Source organism: Neovison vison, chromosome 5, assembly GCF_020171115.1.
Source record: "Neovison vison isolate M4711 chromosome 5, ASM_NN_V1, whole genome shotgun sequence".
Taxonomy (NCBI): Eukaryota; Metazoa; Chordata; class Mammalia; order Carnivora; family Mustelidae; genus Neogale; species Neogale vison.
This window is the reverse complement of record NC_058095.1, coordinates 82950893-82970590: the sequence shown is the minus strand read 5'-3', so window position 1 is coordinate 82970590 and position 19698 is coordinate 82950893. Positions and strand designations below refer to the sequence as shown.

General features: G+C 39.6%; 1 protein-coding gene across 6 annotated transcripts; it reads left to right on the top strand.

Annotated features, from left to right (window-relative positions):
- The first annotated feature begins 1714 nt into the window (after nucleotides 1–1714).
- GJB6 (gap junction protein beta 6) lies at nucleotides 1715–9873 on the top strand. 6 transcript variants are annotated; one of them, XM_044250641.1, is made up of 3 exons: nucleotides 1715–1762; nucleotides 4250–4399; nucleotides 8348–9873. In XM_044250641.1, exon 3 carries the CDS (start codon nucleotides 8360–8362, stop codon nucleotides 9143–9145), a length of 786 nt encoding a protein of 261 aa, XP_044106576.1. In that variant the 5' UTR covers nucleotides 1715–1762; nucleotides 4250–4399; nucleotides 8348–8359; the 3' UTR covers nucleotides 9146–9873. The 6 variants fall into 6 exon arrangements, with proteins under 6 accessions (XP_044106576.1, XP_044106577.1, XP_044106578.1 ...); XM_044250642.1 differs by lacking the exon at nucleotides 1715–1762 and adding an exon at nucleotides 1867–1910; XM_044250643.1 differs by lacking the exon at nucleotides 1715–1762 and adding an exon at nucleotides 2102–2191.
- The last annotated feature ends 9825 nt before the right edge of the window (nucleotides 9874–19698 follow it).

Here is a 19698-nt window from a genome sequence, read left to right as displayed (position 1 = left end):
TCCCAAAGTGGTTTACAGTATGCTTTTATAATTGAGTTATGTTACTATGCAAACAGATGTGCCCTGCTGGTGCATTTGTTTGGGGGGAATGATGGAGAGACTAGAAAGGAGGGCAGGAGAGAACCAGCCAAACCCTTAAGACTGAGGGAACGTTCAAGGCACAGGGTACATTAAGAAAGAAACTCTGTCTAATGAAAAAGCCTAAAGCTGGTTTTTGTGTGTCACCAACCTTACGTTCAAGGACATTCCAGGGCCCACCCCCAAAGTGTTTTAAACTTATCTGAGGCAGGGCAATTTTGTGAGAATCTTGTTCTCCTCAAAATATTTCAGGGTGGCGGGAGCACCTGGATGGCTCAGTAGGTTAAAGCCTATGCCTTCAGCTCAGGTCATGATCCCAGGGTCCTGGGATAGAGCCACACATCTGGCTCTCTACTCAGCAGAGAGCACCCCCTCTCTCTCTGCCTCCCTCTCTGCCTACTTGTGATCTCGGTCTGTCAAATAAATAAATAAAATCTTTAAAACATATATATATTTCGGGAGGTAGACCTTAATAGCCTTGGTTCATTTTTCAGGACCTTAAAGAGGCATCTTAAGAACCACCACTAGTCCTGTTGCATGAGAGATGACCCAACAACTGTGGATGGTTAGGTGCGGACATTTAATTACCAACCAATTTTGTGAAATAAGCAAGTCATACACCTCTTGTCTGATGCAGAACAGGTTTGAACCTGTGAAGCCGGGTCCCTAAACAGCTCCCACCATTTCCACCCCAGCAGTCCCAGCACCAGACCCTGTGCCTACCCTGGGCATTCTGAGCCCTGTCTGTGAAAGGAGGGCGCCAAGTGGGTGTTTACGTGGAGCGCTAGGCTAGCAGTGGAAGCCTGCTCTGCTTCTCCTGGAGGAGGTGTCAAAGGATGGAGGTAACTAATAAAAATAACCTCTTCAACTCCTATAAATGGTCATTAATTAATAAAGAACAGTAGTCACTGTGCCTCCAGGCTGCTCTCTAGGAGAAGGCCCTGCACAAGTACCTGGACGGCTATAAGAGAGTGCAAGTGTCCACGAAAAAAAGGAGGATGTGTCCTGTTAAAAACACAACCTGTCCCTAACACTGATTCCAGCGAGTCCTCCTTCTAAAACCTCGCTAAGGGCTACAGACCCAATCGCCCAGTCCTTTTCCCTAGGGCGCCTGGCCAGTACATCCTGGCTTTCGGGCTTAGTGGCCTCCCACCCGGAGCACGGGCTCTGCCAGCGAACCCCCTGATCCGCCAGGAGACGTGAGCCGCCCCCACCCTTTCAAGACTGGTCGGGCCAGCCCCCAGAGCCCGGCGCCCCCGAGGGAGGTCCCGTTCTGCAACCCATGCCCCCAGCTCCCCCGCACCCTTGAGGGAGGGCCAGTTCTACACCCCCAGCTTCCCGCACTCAACCCTAGCTCTCCGCGCCCCTGAGGGAGGGCCCTCTTGCCCCCGGCGCCCCGGGGCGGGCGGGCACGCGTCGGAACTCCGCGCTCTCGCGCCTCGCAGCCAGCCGGGAAGCGTCAGGGCAGAGGCGGGGTGGGGCGAAGTTAAAAGGCGCTGCAGGTGGGAGCCTGGCCTGCACCCGAGGCTGAGCGGGAGCACCGACTGCGCATTCCCGACACCGGCCGAAGAGTCCGCGGCGCCCCAACCGGACCTGCTGCCGGGTTGGGGCGGAGGGCGCCGCCCTGCGCGGAGAACCCCGCGCCCCCGGATTCTGGACCCCCGGCCTCAGTCCAGCCGAGCAGGTAAGCGGGAGCCAGGCACGCTGCGACCGGGACGACGCCCCCTGAATGCTGGCGGCGGGCTTGGGGGCGCGGTGAGGAAGGCGGTGGGCGTGCGGCGCCATCTCGGCCCTTCGCCGGTAGTTGCCCCGGAGAACCCCGAGCAGGTGAGGTAGGAAGCCTGTCACCTCTCTGGCGATCTTGGGGGCGATCGCTCCATGGTGGACCCTGTGGCCGCAGGGCATAGTTGCCCTCCGATCGCTGGGCGGCGGGCAGGGGTGGGTGTCCGCGTGTTGAGGTTGCCCAGGGCAACCTTATCTGCTGTGGATTCGCATCATAGAGCGTTTGTTGGGGCCCCGACCGGATTCCTGGAGTCCTCTGCGCACCCGGAGGAAAGAGGATGGACGGGTTTGACTTTTACCCTAGATGGTCCCCCTTCAACCTGCACAACAGGTTTGATAAATACCCTACCTCGTGTGTGTCAGTGGCCAGGGTGTGGACCCGTGCCCCTTTCCCCCACTTCCTTTGCTGCATTTTGGGTTTTCTTTGCTTTCGTGCAACCCTGACGAAGTCCTGATTGGATCTGGGGAAAAGGAAAGCCGGTTCAACCGGGCTAGTGGATAAGTCCCAGGTAGAACTGACCCTTTTGGCTGCGTGATGTATGCCCAAGGAACTTGGGAAACGCAGATGACAATAATGCAATTACTGGACAATTACTGGACAACAATAATTACGAGTCACAGGTGACACATGTTAGTTAAAAGGTGGAGGCACCAGAAGGTACTTCCTGTCTAGTGAAGGAGAGGAGTCCCAGGTGTTCCCTTGCATCGCGTGTTTTGACGGGCCTGGCCTCACTTTCTGGATTGAACTTCAGGTGAGTGTGGCCTGAATGCAGTTATGAAAGCTTGTAGGGGGTATAGGCGTGCAGCCACTGCAGGGCCACCTGGTACAGCAGTGACTGCAGTGTCCCCTAGGTCTCACTGTCAGTGTAGTGCCTGGACTGAATGTTATCATGTATCATTGTTCTTTCCCTTCAGTAGACTTTATGCCATAGAAGTTCTTTCTTGCCCCAGTTCTAGTAGAATCTAACCAGAATCTAACCAGTGTTCTAGAAGAAAATGTCCTGCCCCAATGCAGTTTCCTTAGAATTGCAGGATGCTGCTCAAAACTGCTCCTGTGGAGAGCTTTGTCTGTTGTTTGGATCAGGCGGAGTCTTTGGGGGTGTTGTTTGAACCCTGCCAAAGAGGAAAGAAGGAAGTTATGAAGAGAGAACCTCAACACTCTCTAGCTTGTGACATAACTGAGGTGGGAGTTGGGACCCCCACTGGGCCAGTGGGGACAGTGACCCTAACTGGGAAGACACGAATCAGTCCAGCAGCTTCACTCATGTTTTTATTTTAAAACCAACTCTTGTACTGGTAACAGTGAGTAACAGTGACTTCATTTTCTTTTTCTTACTTTTTATGTTCTGAATTATAACAGCTTTAAGAAAGAAAAGAACTGCAGAAGTCTGACTAAACAATTGAGTAGAGTGAAAGGAAAATTCTTACTTGCAGACCCTCACCATGCACCTTTGATTCAATCTGAATAATCCAGGAGTTATGAGTGGTTTGTAGACATTAGTTAAAATGTTAAATAGAATTAAACTGTGGGAAAATAATTTTCAATACAAGCGTCTTGGCCATGAGGCCATAATTTCCAGTGGCTGCATTGTAATTTATTAGGATTTCTGTTTTACTTGCTTGAACCGTGAGAATGGAACTGAGTCCATGGAGCACCTTTTCCTTTTTTATTTTCATGGTCATTCAACTCAAGTTAGACTTAAATCTTTGGAAAGGACACAGGTTTGCTTGAATGAACAGAGATTGCTTAATGGAAAATGTTTTAACTCTTGGACTCCTCAAATGGATTAAGAAACGCATGTAATTTTATGAATTGTCCATGTTTATATTTAGACTCCATACACAGAAAAAGTTATTTCCTTCTTATTGAGTTAATTTTGAAGAAGTACATAGATCCTAAATTTATTTTATCACTAGCTGTTACTCTAAAAGGACAGCTGATGAAATTTTGAGTCATTAAATTTTAAAATCAGAGATAAGGTTGTCCCTTGAATGACCTGAGCTTTCAAGAGACAACAGACATAGATTCTTCTTGATTAAAAAGAGAATTTGAGATTCTTTTTATTTTTTTGGACTGCCAATTTCAGGGATAAAGAAGCATATCCAATTTCTCAAACTCCCTTACTCTTTTTCTCAATTGCTCAGGGAATGGGCTTGAGGTTTGGGATTGGGTATTATTACTCTTTTGATAAGGAAAAGAATCTACACTAAAGATTTTATTTTTATTTTATTGATATTCAAAGTATGAAGCCTCAGGAAACTGGCAGTCTCTAGACTTTCCTCATAACAGTTCTGGGGATAAAGAAAAACTACCCACAAAGGTCATGCGATAGACACATGGGAAGTAGTTAAAGAAATATGGCCACATCTACGATTTTTCCATCCACAGGTGACATCATCACTGAACTGAAACTGTGCAAAGATTTATATTCATATCATTACTGTCAACATTGGCTTTTAGCCAATCAAATGGTGTAGAAGAAAGCCTGAAGCCCTTGAGGAGGGATCCTTATCTAATTCTTCTCCAGGCCAATAAGCTGTGAGTCCTTGGAAGTAAGGCCCAGATGTGCTTGTTATGCATTGACATTGTTTTTTCTCAATATAAAACCCCTCAAGTACCCAAAGCTAATGTCGAAATCATGAGAAATGTGTTCTGTTCTCAAGTCTATTAAATATTCAATGAATAACTTTGAAAAGGTCATCCAAAGGGAAATAGAACTTTCTAGAAAGACACTTTTCCCCTTTTTGTGTCTGCTAAGTGGTAAGACTATAATTTTAAAGCTTTAGTTTTGGTTCTGTCATCAGTGAAACTAAAATAGCATTGTTAAGCAAACTGGTTATGATTAAATTCTTAAGTTTTAAAACAATCAAGAAATTTTATTACTTAATTTATTTGAATTGTAAAAGGGAAGGAACCATCTATCTTCATAATGTTGTGTTTACATCTGAGGTAAGATTAATGGTTTACTTATTCTTAAAACTAGGTATCCAGACTGGAGCTTTAGTATCAAGAATGCAACATGGAGTTATTCACCGTGATTTAGATATACTACGAAACCAAAGACAGTTTATCTTTGTAACTTGAAGTGTAACCACATTTTTTTTTGAGACAGAGAAAAAGAGAGAATACATAAGCAGGGGAGGGTCAGAAAGAGAAGAGAGAGAATCTTAAGCAGGCTCCCAGATCAGTAGCACAGACCAGACGTGGGGGCTGGAGGCAGGGCCCCATCTCAGGACTCAGATCATGAGCCTAAGATCATGACCTGAGCCAAAATCCAGTTGCGCGCTTAACCCACTGAGCCACCCAGGCGCCATGAAGTATAACCACAGTCTTGTATGGAGACAAGACTAGGGAAGCTAGACAGATGTATTCTTCCCTTGAAAGAGAGAGGCACCAGTTAAGATAAACTTCTCTGTTCACCAAGAGTTAATATTTTACTTTTTATTGAAAAGGCTCCTCCCATTGGCTGTAGCCTTCTAAAGCATGAAAGGAAGGAGGTATTTTGTTTACTAATACTAATTGCAAAGGGTTCCAACGGATGCAGTTATTTTGGAAAGTAATTTTCAAAGAGCGTTCACCCTTCAAATCTTCTACAACCCAAATATTGATGGAAAGCTACCCCAGGAGTTGTGTTTCTACAGGGAGAGGCAGGGGTGGGTTGGGCCCAGTGGGCAGTCTCCTCCCCCTCAAGCCAGAAGTGGCTTCAACCCACTGAAAGTTCAGTTCAGGAGGAAGAGTGGAGCTGAATCTTCTAGTCAGCTTCTTCCTCTCGTGGGCTCCTCCAGTGGGAAGAGTGTCCTGGGGGTAGCCAGGCATTTCCTGTGATTGGAGCAAAGTATCAGGAAGTCTGGGGCAGTCCCTTTCCCTGACTGGCTCCTGACAGTTGTGAGGCAAGCTGTCCTTCTGCTCTTAGCACACAAACAATGATACACAGGACCCATATACACAAGACCCTCAGGAATGATATGGACTAGACAGAAGAATGAAAGAGAATTTCTTACTGTAGGAAACATGGGGTCGCATTCACTGTATGGCTTCTGGGCAGCGCACTTAGAGCAAGGGTGGGACAGAGAATATGGAGAGCAGCTCTTCCTGTCATTTCTACTGTGAGAAGTAATAGGGCCTTTGTTGCTCCTGCAGGAAGATACTGCAGGTCAGGTGGTTTGTCTTTAGCCTGATTGTCTTGAGTGACCAGCAGGCTAGACACACTTGTATTTGGGCATAGTCACTCATTTTTCTTAGTGACCTAGGCATCTCTTTTTCTCCCTTTAAAGGCCCAGGGGAAATTACTGATTTTTAGTGGAAGTCAAAAGTATTATAAAATAGATTATTTTCTGTTCAGTTTTGCTACTTGGATAGAACTTCAGAATGTGTAATTTGGGCACCCAGAAAAGCCAAAAGAAATAAAACTACTGCCATAATTGTCCCTGTTTTTTTAAGAAGGAGAAGCCCTAAGGCATGGATGCCAACGATCCTGCTTCTAGAAAGCTGGGACCATATTCTTCTGAAGAAATTCTGACCTCCTGACCTCTCCCATGGCTTCAGCCTCTCCAGATTCATTCAGACTGAGTTGTCCTTTTGCACCTTGATTGGTTTGCTTGCTAGAAGGGCAGGTAATAGGTGGCCACAGGTGTGCTGTTGTTCACAAGCCTGTTGATAAAGAACTCAGGGAAAAACAGCATTCTTACCTGTGGAGGAATTTAAATTCTTTGCACTTTGGAGGGTGTAAGAAAATGTGAACTTTTATTTGATAAATCAAAAACTTGTCGATTGGGTACTTAATTAAACCAAATTGCAATGGGGGATGTTTATTGGTTAATTACAGAACATCTTCATTTTATTAACAAATAGGATAGGTGAATAGCTTGATGTTTAAACATCAAAATGTGTTTCTACTTCCCGAAATGTTTCCAGGATAGAAAACGATTAGCAACAATTAGGAAAATTTATTATAATGACTTTCATTATAAATTAAAAATTAATTTTATAATTCATATTATCCAAGATGAGTTTTTACTTTTTTAAATGTCTTAAAGATTTATTTATTTATTTGAGGGAGAGAGAGTGTGGGAGCTGCGGTGCAGGGGAAGAGGGAGAGAGAAACTCAAGAAGACTCTGTGGCAAGCTCGATCTCACGACCCTGAGATCAGACCTGAGCCAAAACCAAGAGTCGATCACTTAATATACCCACGTGCCCCCAAAGATGAGTTTTTAAGATCAAACACATATTTACCGTGGGCATTGAAAATCTCTTTTTCAGAAGGTAGGTACTAGCTCTATACCTCTCTTGTTTCATGTTTTTAGAAATAATTATTTAAATAATTTCTCTTTGATAAAGTAGGGAATAGTCTGCATTTTCTCTGTTATCAGGTAAAATTTTGCGTTGTGCTCTATTGTTCCAACCCCTTTCTTTTCTTTTGACTCAAGTATCTTATTTTTCTTTCTTTTTCATGTTCTTTTTTAATTTTACTCTTTTTTCTTTTAGGCTCAATTACTGATTAAATTTTTTTACATTGTTGTTACAAGTCTGGGCCCCTCCTCTTGTGTATAGTGATCTGGGTTGTCTTCCATCTTATTGTTGCTTGAAAATCTGAGCTCCTCAATGCTGCTGGAAGTTTCTCCCTCCCTTAGCTGACTCCCTCAGAACTGTATGACACACTAATGAATTGTCTGCACCCTTCCCCAGCCCCAACAACCCTTTTCAGGTCTTTAGCTATGGAATTCTGCCTATCTTTTCATTTTCATTGAAAAAATTAATATGCTTCCCTAAAGTCTAGGCTAAATTAAAACCATAATTTGCATTTTCTCATTTCTGCCACAATGTAAGTGTTTGGTTCAATTTTAGTTTGGACTTAAGAATTTAAATGTTCTTTTCATATTCTGTGTTAAAACTTTTCCTACTCCATGGCATATGAACAAGTTTTAAGATCTATAAATATTTCAAAGTCCTTTATTGCTTTCTGGCCAGTAAAGTTGGAACAGACTGGTATGCACTAAATCCTTCAAAACTATTTCTCTGGTTCCTTCTTCCCGGCTCCACTTCCTTGGCTTTGGTGAAGGTCTGCAGCATCTGGGAGCCCTGAACAGTCTGAGGGTGCTGGTTTGTTAAGTGCCTTCCCTACCAGAAAACCTACTAGCAACCTAGGAGGTTGAAGTTATAAAATATCACAGCATACTTTTTTAAAAGACTTTATTTATTTTAGAGAGAAAGAGAGAAGCAGGAATGGGGTAGTGGGGATCAGAGGGAGAAGGAGAAGCAGGCTCCCCACTGAGCAGGGAGCCCTTCATGGGGCTCCATCCTAGGACACTGGGATCATGACCTGAGCTGAAGGCAGACGCTTAACCAATTAACTGACTAAGCCACCCAAGTACCCACCGCAGCATACTTTAAGAGAAATTTGCTCTGGTCTCTAATATAACTATACTATTTTATAAAATCAAAGGAACTTTCCATTAATTAACCTTGGCTAATTTTTGTCTGTTTAGGAATAAGCCAGCATGGACTGGGGTACCCTACACACTTTCATTGGGGGTGTAAACAAACACTCCACCAGCATCGGGAAGGTATGGATCACCGTAATCTTCATCTTCCGTGTCATGATCCTTGTAGTGGCTGCTCAAGAAGTGTGGGGTGATGAGCAGGAAGATTTTGTTTGCAACACTCTGCAACCAGGATGCAAAAATGTATGCTATGACCACTTTTTTCCTGTGTCCCACATCCGGCTGTGGGCCCTGCAACTCATCTTTGTCTCCACCCCGGCCCTGTTGGTAGCGATGCATGTTGCCTACTACAGACATGAGACTGCCCGCAAATTTAGGCGAGGAGAGAAAAGAAATGAATTCAAAGACTTAGAAGACATTAAAAAGCAGAAGGTTCGGATAGAGGGGTCCCTGTGGTGGACGTACACCAGCAGTATCTTCTTCCGAATCATCTTTGAAGCATCCTTTATGTACGTGTTTTACTTCCTTTACAATGGGTACCATCTGCCTTGGGTGTTGAAATGTGGGATTGACCCTTGCCCCAACCTTGTCGACTGCTTTATCTCTAGACCTACTGAGAAAACCGTGTTTACCATTTTTATGATTTCTGCATCTGTGATTTGCATGCTGCTTAACGTGGCTGAATTGTGTTACCTGCTGCTGAAAGTATGTTTTAGGAGATCAAAAAGAACACAAACACAAAGAAATCATCCCAATCACACCCTAAAAGAGAGTAAGCAAAATGAAATGAATGAGCTGATTTCAGATAGTGGTCAAAATGCCATCACAGGCTTTCCCAGTTAAACATTTCAAAGCATAACGTAGCTGACTCATAACAAAAGTGGTGCCTTCTCCTGAAGGCAATGCCTATCTAAAAATTCCTCCCATAGGCTGAAGACTTTGTCTTTATAAATGCTTTCATAATACATAGATACTTTAATTAACATTTTGTAGAATAATTGTTCCATTAATATGTAGCAAAATCAAATATGTGGTCTATCTCTGAAAACTAAGACAGGATTACAACTGTGCCTTGAAGTAACTTTAACATATTATGTGGACTGTCCGACATACTAGGTATTTCCTGAAAATTTAAACGTGTAACTGTTGTTGATAAAAAAACATTTACATAGAAATTGATACTTTGATTAGTAAAAGATATTTTTATAGGATTGAATGTTTTAGTTCTGACTTTGAATTTATATAAAGTATTTTTATAATGACTGGTCTTTCTTACATGGGAAAACATACGATGTTAGTTTTATAATTATGCCATAAGTATCTAAAATTTGAACTTACAAAGAGTCTATCTTGTTGTAAATAGTGTTTTGCATTGTCTGTTGACAAACTTATGAACTATCATGATACTCTTAAGGTGGAAATTGTTCATTGTATAAAATATTTTTATTGCTTCCTGAATGTAGACAGAACTGTATGGAAGTAGGAAGCTTTTTAAAACTAGACAATTTGCAATCATTGTGAACAGCTGACATGAATGTGCTAACCTCAATAAAGATTAGCCCCATTGCTTATGCCTTCATCTGCATTATAGGTTTCTGTTCAGTCTTGGCCTCAATGTGGTCATTCCTCATGTGGTAATATGAGTTGGTTGGGTTACTTTTTTTTTAATTTATTTTTTATTTTCAGCATAACAGTATTCATTATTTTTACACCACACCCAGTGCTCCATGCAATCCATGCCCTCTATAATACCCACCACCTGGTACCACAACCTCCCACCGCCCACCCCTTCAAAACCCTCAGATTGTTTGGGTTATTTTGGTGGGCAGGCTGCTGGTTGTGTGGGTAGAGTTGTCCAGCAGTTCAACCCCGATTCTTCTATCCTCATCAAATGAGCAGAAGCTGAGCTTGCAGCCCACCCAGTTCTTAGCTTGGAGAGGATTTGTGTGCTTTAGGACACAGGGTCAGTTCAGCCCTTATAGAGAGGAGGTTAAGGAAGTCAGATGCAGCTCTCACACAAAGCTTGCCTCAAAGGAAGCATTCATTACCTGAATCCTTCAGACTATGATGACTGAGATATGTACACACAGCTTCACACCCACAGATGAGGAAACCTTTCTCTCCAGAGATTTCCAGATTGAACACAGATGCCTGGATGGTGGGTGCTGGTGAGTCAGACTGGTAACTCTGGAGTGGTAAGACACACACACACACCAACGCATGAAACTGCCATGTAAAGGGGCAACATTGGTATGGCATATTCTGCATGAGGAATCCTAATGAATAATAAGTGTCCACAAGAGCTTGTTGACACATTGACATGTGTCATGTAGCTCTGTGATCACATCATATGGCTCTGTGATTCCAAAACATCTCTCCAGAAAAACAAAGTATTCTCATTTTCTTCAGAATCCAAAGCAAATTCTAGACATATCATTTCACTCATAAATGCCTCAGTATCAATCTATAAAAACCAAAGAATAACTTTTCAAAACAAAACTATAATCCTACCATCCTATTAAAAAATCTAGTTAGGAGTCATAATTCCCAAGTCCTATAATGTTCTTTTCTTTCTAAATATCTAATCAAATGAGGATCAAATGAAGGACAAGGTGAAATACCAGGGGCACCTAAAATAGCCTTAGTAGCAATACCAATCTGTATCAGAAAGGAACTGTGTTCCCACCATGATTTTGGGACTCCTGTTACCCCTTTTGACAACGCCACCTAATTGGTCCCTCCTTTCTTATTTTCCAACTCTTTCTCTTCAGTTGTTTTCTGCTCTTTAAAGCCCCTAATGCTCCTTCCCTCTGGAACTTTCTCTCCATACCATTGCACCAAGGTCAGGAGTGGTGGGCCATACTTTCTTTCCCCATCCACTTCTCAGCATCTTCTGTGCTCATTCTCACCACCGAACCCAAGCCACTGTCAGCACCATGACTTGCTGAACACCAAATCTCATGGCTCTTTATCAGTTTTCATCTTCTTAAAACTCTTTTTGATACCTCTTTTTTGGATCCCAAGGCACAAGAAACTGCCCAACCTAAACTTGGGTCTCTACCTCCAACAGCTCCTCTATTTCCTGCATTGACTTCCCTCCCTCTCCTATCCCTTGAGAGAAGACCTTTCTTTTTCTCACCCTATCTTTGGCAATCTCATTTATCTGTGCAGTTTCCCTGAGATAGTATCCTATTTTACAGAGAGGTTAAATAACTTGCTCAAAGTCACAGAGGTAATATGTAGCAGAACCAAAGTTCAAAACAAGTCCAACTGTCTCTAAAGACAATGGCTTAACCACCAAGTTGCACTAGTTCCCACAGCTCCATGCTGGATGACCACATATAACATGATAAAAAATCCCACGCACTTCTCACCTAGCTCCAACAATAATGTATTCATGCTTTTTCACTTTCCCAGGAGACTCTCATCTCCTTATCCCCCACTCTGGATTGCTCTGAAGCAAATTCCAGACACATCATTTCATCAGTAGATACTTCAACATGGGTCTTATAAGAGTAGACCAATCTTTTAAAATTAAAATATAGTGCCACCATCACATTACAAAATCCAGTCATGGCTCATAATTCCCCAGTTGTCTTATGCAGACCCCTCTCTTTTTTTCTTGTTATTTTGAGATAATTGTGAATCACCCGTAAGCATAACAAATAATGCAGAGGACTATGTTAACCTTGCACAGTTTCTCTCAATAGTAATATCTTGCAAAACTATACTACAAGATCTCAACCACTGCATTGACTGATACAGTAAAGACAGAATATTTCCATCACCACAAGAATCCCCCATGTGGTCCTTTTATACCTACACCCAATCCTTTCCTATCCCATCTCCACCTACCACATGCCTTTCTGATTTCTAGCAACCACTGATCTGCTCATTATTTCTATAGTTTTTTTTTCCTTTCAAGAACGTTTTTATAAAAGAAATAATATAGTATGCAACCTTTTGAGATTGGACTTTTTCCCCTCAGTGTAATTCTCTGAAGACTCAACTAGGTCGTTTTGTGCACCAATAATCTGGTTTGTGTGTGGTTTTTTTTTTTTTTACTGCTAAGTAATGTTCCATGGTATGGATATGCACAATATATTTAACCATTCACTCACTGAAGGACATCTGGGCTGTTTCCAGTCTGGGGCTTATATGAAAAATATGAACTTTCATATACAGGTTTTTCTGTGAACACATTTTCATTTCTTGTGACAAATATTCAAGAATCTAATTGCTGGGTATATGGTAGCTGTACATTTCATTTTTTAAGAAACTACCAGACCGTTTTCCAGAGTAGCTGCACCATTCTACATTCTCACCAGCAATGTATAGGTGATTCAGTTCTTCCTCATCCTTGTCATCATTTGGTGTTGTCACTATTTTTTATTTTTATTTTAGCCATTCTGATAGATGTGTTTAATTTGCATTTCTGTAATGGCTAATGAAGTTGAACACCTTCTTATGTGATTATTAGCGATCTCTACATCATCTTAATTTTCTAACTAGATTTTTTTTCTAACTATAGAGCTTTGAAAATTCTTTATATATGTAGATACTAGGCTTTGGACAGATAGTAATTCATAATTTTTTTTTCCACTCTAGCTTTTCTTTTCATCTTCTTAACAGGGTCTTTTGCAGAGCAATAGTTTTTCATTTTAATGACATCCAATTTACCAGTTTTTTTTCTTGTGTGGATTGTGGTTTTGGTGTCAAGTCTAAGAAGTCTTTGCCTAATCCAAAATCTCAAATATTTTATATTTTTTTCCTAAAAGCTGTATAGTTTAACACTTTACATTTAAGTTTGTGGTCCATTATGTGTTAAGTTTTATATAAGGTCTGAGACTTAAGTTGAGGTTCATTTATTTGCCTGTAGACAGATGTCCAGTTGCTCCAGCATCCTGTGATGAAAATGCTATCTTTCGTCTATTGAGCTGTTTTTGTGTTTTTGTTAAAAATCTATTAAGCATATTGGTGTGAAGCTATTTTTAGATTCTCTGTTCTGTTCCATAGATCTGAATGTCTATCCTTCCACCAATACCAGATAGTCTTTATTATTATACTATATAAATAACCCTTGAAACCTGCTAAAGAGATTCCTTTCACTTTGTTCTTCCTTTTCAAATTGCTTATGGCTACTCTAATTCCTTTGTCTTTTCACATAAATTTTAGAATTATCATGTCTATATTTACAAATGTTTACAAAAAATCTTGCTGGATTTTTGGTAGAAATAGCATTAAACCTGTATATCAATTTATGGTGAATCAACACCTTCACTATGTCAAATCCTCCTATCCACATACACAGTATGTCTCACTATGTATATCTTCTTTGATTTCTTTCATCAGCATTGTGTAATTTTCAGCATGTAAATGTTTCATTAGACTTACTTTTATTTCATTTTCTTTTATTGTAAATAATTTTTTTTATTTTAATTTCAAAGTCCACCTCTTCACTGGTAGTATAAAGAAATGACATGATACTTTATATGGAAAACCCAAAACACTCCACCCCCAATCTACAGCAATTCAGTAATGTGACAGGATACAAAATCAATTGACAGAAATCAGTTTCTTTCTTATACACTAACAAGGAAAATATAGAAAGGGAAATTAGAGAATAGATTCCATTTACTATAACACCAAGAATCATAAGATACCTGGGAATAAACTTAACCAAAGAGGTAAAGGATCAATACTTGAGGAACTACAGAACAATCATGAAAGAAATTGAAGAAGACACAAAAAGATGGAAAAGCATTCCATGCTCATGGATCAGAATAAACATTGTTAAAATGTCTATAATGTCCAGAGAAATCTATACTTTCAATGCCATCCCAATCAAAATTCTACCAGCATTTTTCAAAGTGCTGGAACAAACAATCCTAAAGTTTCTATGAACCAGAAAAGACCCTGAATTACTAAGGAAATGTTGAAAAAGAAAAGCAAAACTGGAGGCATCGTGTTACCTGATTTCAAGCTTTACTACAAAGCTGTGGTTATTAAGACAGCATGGTACTAGCACAAAAACAGACACATAGACCAGTGGAACAGAGTAGAGAGCCCAGACAGGGACCTGCAACTCTATGGTCAAATAATCTTCAATAAAGTAGGAAAAATATCTAGTGGAAAAAAGTCTCTTCAATAAATGGTGCTGGGAAAATTGTATATCTATGTATAGAAGACTGAAGCTTGACCATTCTCTTACACCATACACAAAGATAAACTCAAAATGGACAAAAGACCTCAACATGAGGCAGGAATCTATCAAAATCCTAGGGGAGAACATAGGCAATAACCTCTTCAACATCAGCCACAACAACTTCTTTCAAGACATGTCTCCAAGGCAAAAGAAACAAAAGTGAAAATGAGTTTTTGGGACTTCATCAAGATCAAATACTGCTGCACAGCAAAGGAACAGTCAACAAGACAAAGAGGCAACACATGGAATGGGAGAAGATATTCACAAATGACACTACAGACAAAGGTCTGATATCCAGGATCTATAAAGAACTCCTCAAACTCAACACACACAAAACAGATAATCACATCAAAAAATGGGCAGAAGACATAAGCAGACACTTCTACAAAGAAGACATACAAATGGCTAACAGACATATGAAAATATGTTCAGCATCATTAGCTATCAGGGAGATTCAAATCAAAACCACATTGAGATACCACCTTACACCAGTTAGAATGGCCATAATCAACAAGAAAGTAAACAACAAGTATTGGAGAGGATGTGGAGAAAGGGGAACCTTCTTACACTATTGGTGGGAATGCAAGTTGGTGCAACTACTTTAGACAACAGTGTGGCGATTCCTTAAGAAATTAAAAATAGAGCTACCATATGACCCTACATTTGCACTACTGGTTATTTACCCCATAAATACAGATGTAGTGAAAAGAAGGGCCATCTCTACCCCAATGTTCATAGCAGCAATGGCCATAATCGTCAAACTGTGGAAAGAACCAAAATGCTCTTCAACAGATAAATGGATAAAGAAGATATGGTCCATATATACAATGGAGTATTATGACTCCATCAGAAAAGATGAAAACCCAACTTTTGTATCAACATGGACCAGACTGGAGGAGAATACACTAAGTGAAATAAGAAAGAGAAAGTCAATTATCATATGGTTTCACTTACTTGTGGAGCATAATGAATAAAATGGAGGACATTAGGAGAAGGAAAGGAAACATGAATTGGGGGAAATCAGAGGGGGAGATTAACCATGAGAGACTGTGGACTCTGAGAAACAGACTGAGGGTTTTGGAAGGGAGGAGGGTGGGAGGTTGGGTGAGCCTAGTGGTGGGTATTAAGGAGAGCACGTATTGCATGGAGGACTGGGTGTGGTGCATAAACAATGAATCTTGGAACACTGAAAAAATAAAATTTTATAAAAAGAAATAAATGATTTGAGTTTGGGGGTTTGGTTTTGTTTTTTGTATTTTGTGATCTTGCTGAACTCATTTATTAGTTCTAGGAGATTCCTTGGGATTTTCTGCATAGACAACCATATCATCTGCAAATAAGGATAATTTTATATCTTCCTTTCTGTTCTATGTGTTTTTTATTTCCTTTTCTTGCCATAGTGCACTGTCTAGAACTTCCAATCCTATGTTGAATCTGAATGATAAAAATAGAAATCTTTTTTCCCAATCTTAAGAGGTGCAGGGAAATTCAATCTTTTACCACTGCGTGTAATATTAACTGTAGGTTTTTATAAATGGTCTTTATGAAATTGAGGAAGTTTCCCCTCTATTTTTATTTTTCTGAGAGTTTTTATCATGAATGGGTGTTACATTTTGTGGAAAAAAATCTTTGCATTAAGTGACATAATCACGTGACTTCTCTTTCTAAGCCAGTTAATATGGTGGATTATATTAACTGATTTTCAAATATGGAATCAGTCTTGCATCCCTGGAATGAACCTCACTTCATCACAATATCTAATTCCTTTCATATATTACTAATTCCATTTGCTAATATTTTATTAAAAGTGTTTATATCTACAAGGGAAACAAAAGCAAAAAAGAATAATTGGGATTTCATCAAGACAAAAAGTTTCTGCACAGTGAAGGAAACAATAAAACTAAAAAGCAACCTGCAAAATGGGAAAAGATATTTGTAAATGACATACCTGATAAGGGGTTATTGTCCAAAATCTATAAAGAACTTATAAACCCAAAACCCCAAAAACAATCCAGTTAATGAAATGGGCAGAAGACATGGATAGACATTTTTCCAAAGAAGACATACAGATGGCTAACAGACATGGAAAGATGATCAACATCACTCATCATCCAGAAAATACAAATTAAAACTATGATGAGATTCCACCTCACTTGAGATTCCACCTGTCAGGAAGGCTGAAATTAACAACATGGGAAATAATAAATATTGGCAAATATGCAGAGAAAGGCCAAACCTCTTACATTGTTGGTAGGAATGCAAACTGATAACAGCCACTCTGGAAAACAGTATGGAGTTTCCCCAAAAAATCAAAAATAGAACTACCTTGTGACTCCACAACTGCACCACTAGGTATTTACCTAAAGGATACAAAATACAAATTTGAAGGGGTACATGCACCTCAGTATCTACAGCAGCATTAGCTGTTGCAATAGCCAAACTATGGAAAGAGCCTAAACGTCCATTGGGCTTCAGCAATAGCCAAATTACAGAAAGAGCCTAAATGTTCATCGGGTGATGAATGGATAAAGAAGATGTGGTACACACACACACACACACACACACACACACACACAGAGGAATGTTACTCAGCCATCAAAAAGAATGAAATTTTACCATTTGCAATGATGTAGATGGAAATGGAATATATTATTCTAAGCTATATAAATCAGAGAAAGACAAATACCATGACTTCACTCATATGTGGATGAGTATAGGAGACAGAAAAAAAAAGAGAGAGAGAGAGGGAAGCAAACTAAGAGACTTAACTATAGAGAACAAACAGGGTTGTTTAAGAGGAGGTGGAAGGAGGATGGGCTAAATGGGTGATGGGTATTAAGAAGGGCACTTATTGGGTATTTACCCCAAAGACACAGATGTCGTGAAAAGAAGGGCCATCTGTACCCCAATGTTTATAGCAGGAATGGCCACGGTCGCCAAACTATGGAAAGAACCAAGATGCCCTTCAACGGATGAATGGATAAGGAAGATGTGGTCCATATACACTATGGAGTATTATGCCTCCATTAGAAAGGATGAATACCCAACTTTTGTAGCAACATGGACAGGACTGGAAGCGATTATGCTGAGTGAAATAAGTCAAGCAGAGAGAGTCAATTATCATATGGTTTCACTTATTTGTGGAGCATAACAAATAGCATGGAGGACAAGGGGTGTTAGAGAGGAGAAGGGAATTTGGGTAAATTGGAAGGGGAGGTGAACCATGAGAGACTATGGACTCTGAAAAACAATCTGAGGGGTTTGAAGTGGCGGGTGGGTGGGAGGTAGGGGTACCAGGTGGTGGGTATTACAGAGGGCACGGCTTGCATGGAGCACTGGGTGTGGTGAAAAAATAATGAATACTGTTTTTCTGAAAATAAATAAATTGGAAAAAAAACAAAAACAAAAACAAAAAAGTCATGTTTTCAGCAATAAATTGAGAAATTGATTGGAATTCTATCAATATAACTAACAATAATAAATAATGCCATTAAAATATATCACTTATCAATATAAAAAAACAAATAATGTCATGAAAATTTTCAAATGTTTATTTTCCATCTGCATATCTTTTTTGGTTAGGTGTTTGTTCAGATCTTTGCCTCCTTCTATGAGTTGTTTGTATTCTCATTGTTGAGTTTTAGAACTCTTTGTATATTGTAGACACAAGAACTTGATCAGGTATGTGTTTGCCAATATTTTCTGCCATTCTGTGGCTTGACTATTCTTAATGTTGTTCACAGAGAAGTTTTTAATGTTAATAAAATTTGACTTATCAATTTTTTTCAAAAAAAAAAAAAAGAAGGGCACTTATTGTGATGAGCACTGGGTGTTATATGTAAGTGATGAATCACCTAAATTCTACCCCTGAAACCAATATTACACTATAAGTTAACTAACTAGAATTTAAATAAAAACTTGAAACCCTCCAAAAAAAAAAAGAAAAATACAATGCAGGGAAAAAAAGAATTTTTACATCTATATTCCTGGGGATGTTGGTTCTTTGTTGTTTTGTTGGTTTTGGGGGGGATTGATTTGTTTTATTTTGTTGGTATTGTCTTTGTCTGGTTTTGGTATCAAGATAATACTAGCATCACAAAGTTAATTGGGAAGTGTTTTTGCCTCTTTTATTCTCTAGAAGAGATCATGTAGAATAGGAGGTAATCCTTCCTTAAATATTTTGTAGAATTCCCCACTGAAACTATCTGGACATTTCTTCAGGGTTTTAGTTTTTTGTTTTTTACAAATTCAATTTCCTTAACAGTTGTAAGGCTTTTCAAGGTATCTGTTTCCTACTGGATGAATGTCAATAGTTTGCATTTTTTGAGTAAGTGATCCCTTTTGTCCAAGTTGTAAAATTTATAAGTATAGAATTGTTCATAGTATTCTCTTATTATCCTTTTGATGGTGATATATAGGTGATATGCCCTGTTGGACTCTAATATTGGTAATTTTTGTCCTCTCTCTTTTTTCCCCCTTTGTTAGTCTTGCTAGAATTTTTGTCAATTTTATTGATCTTTTCAAAGAACCAGCTCTTTGTTTAGTTAATTTCTTCTATTCTTTTTCTGTTTTCAATTTAATCAATTTCTGATCTTATCTTTATCATTTCTTTCCTTCTGTTTGCTTTAGGTTCATTTCACATTTTCTCTTCTAGATTCCTGAAGGGGGAGCTTAGGTTATCAATTCGAGCCTCTTCTTCTTTTCATATATGCATTCAGTGCTATACTATTCCCTCTCATCACACTTTTAGCTGTGTTCCACATATTTTGATATGTTGCATTTTTTAATGACATTCTTTTTATTGAGTTTTGAGTATTGTTTTGAAGATTCAATATATTCTTCTTTTTTTAGTTTTTCAGTATAACTAACATATAGTGTTATTTTAGTTTCAGACATACTGCAAACTGGTGCTACCACTGTGGAAAACAGTACAAATTTCCTCAAAGAATTAAAAATAGGATTACCATAATATCCAGTAATCCCACTACTGGGTATTTACCCAAAGAATATGAAAACACTAACTTGAAAAAATATATGCACTCCTATGTTTATTGTAGTATTATTTACAATACTCAAGATGTGGAAGCAACCCAAGTGTCCATCAATAGATGAATGGGTAAGGAAGATGTGGTATATATATACAATAGAATATTACTAGATCATAAAAAATAATAAAATCTTGCCATTTGCA

Coding starts and splice junctions, on each gene's coding strand:
- GJB6 (XM_044250641.1), top strand. CDS start 8,360: ATGGACTGGGGTACCCTACACACTTTCATTGGGGGTGTAAACAAACAC.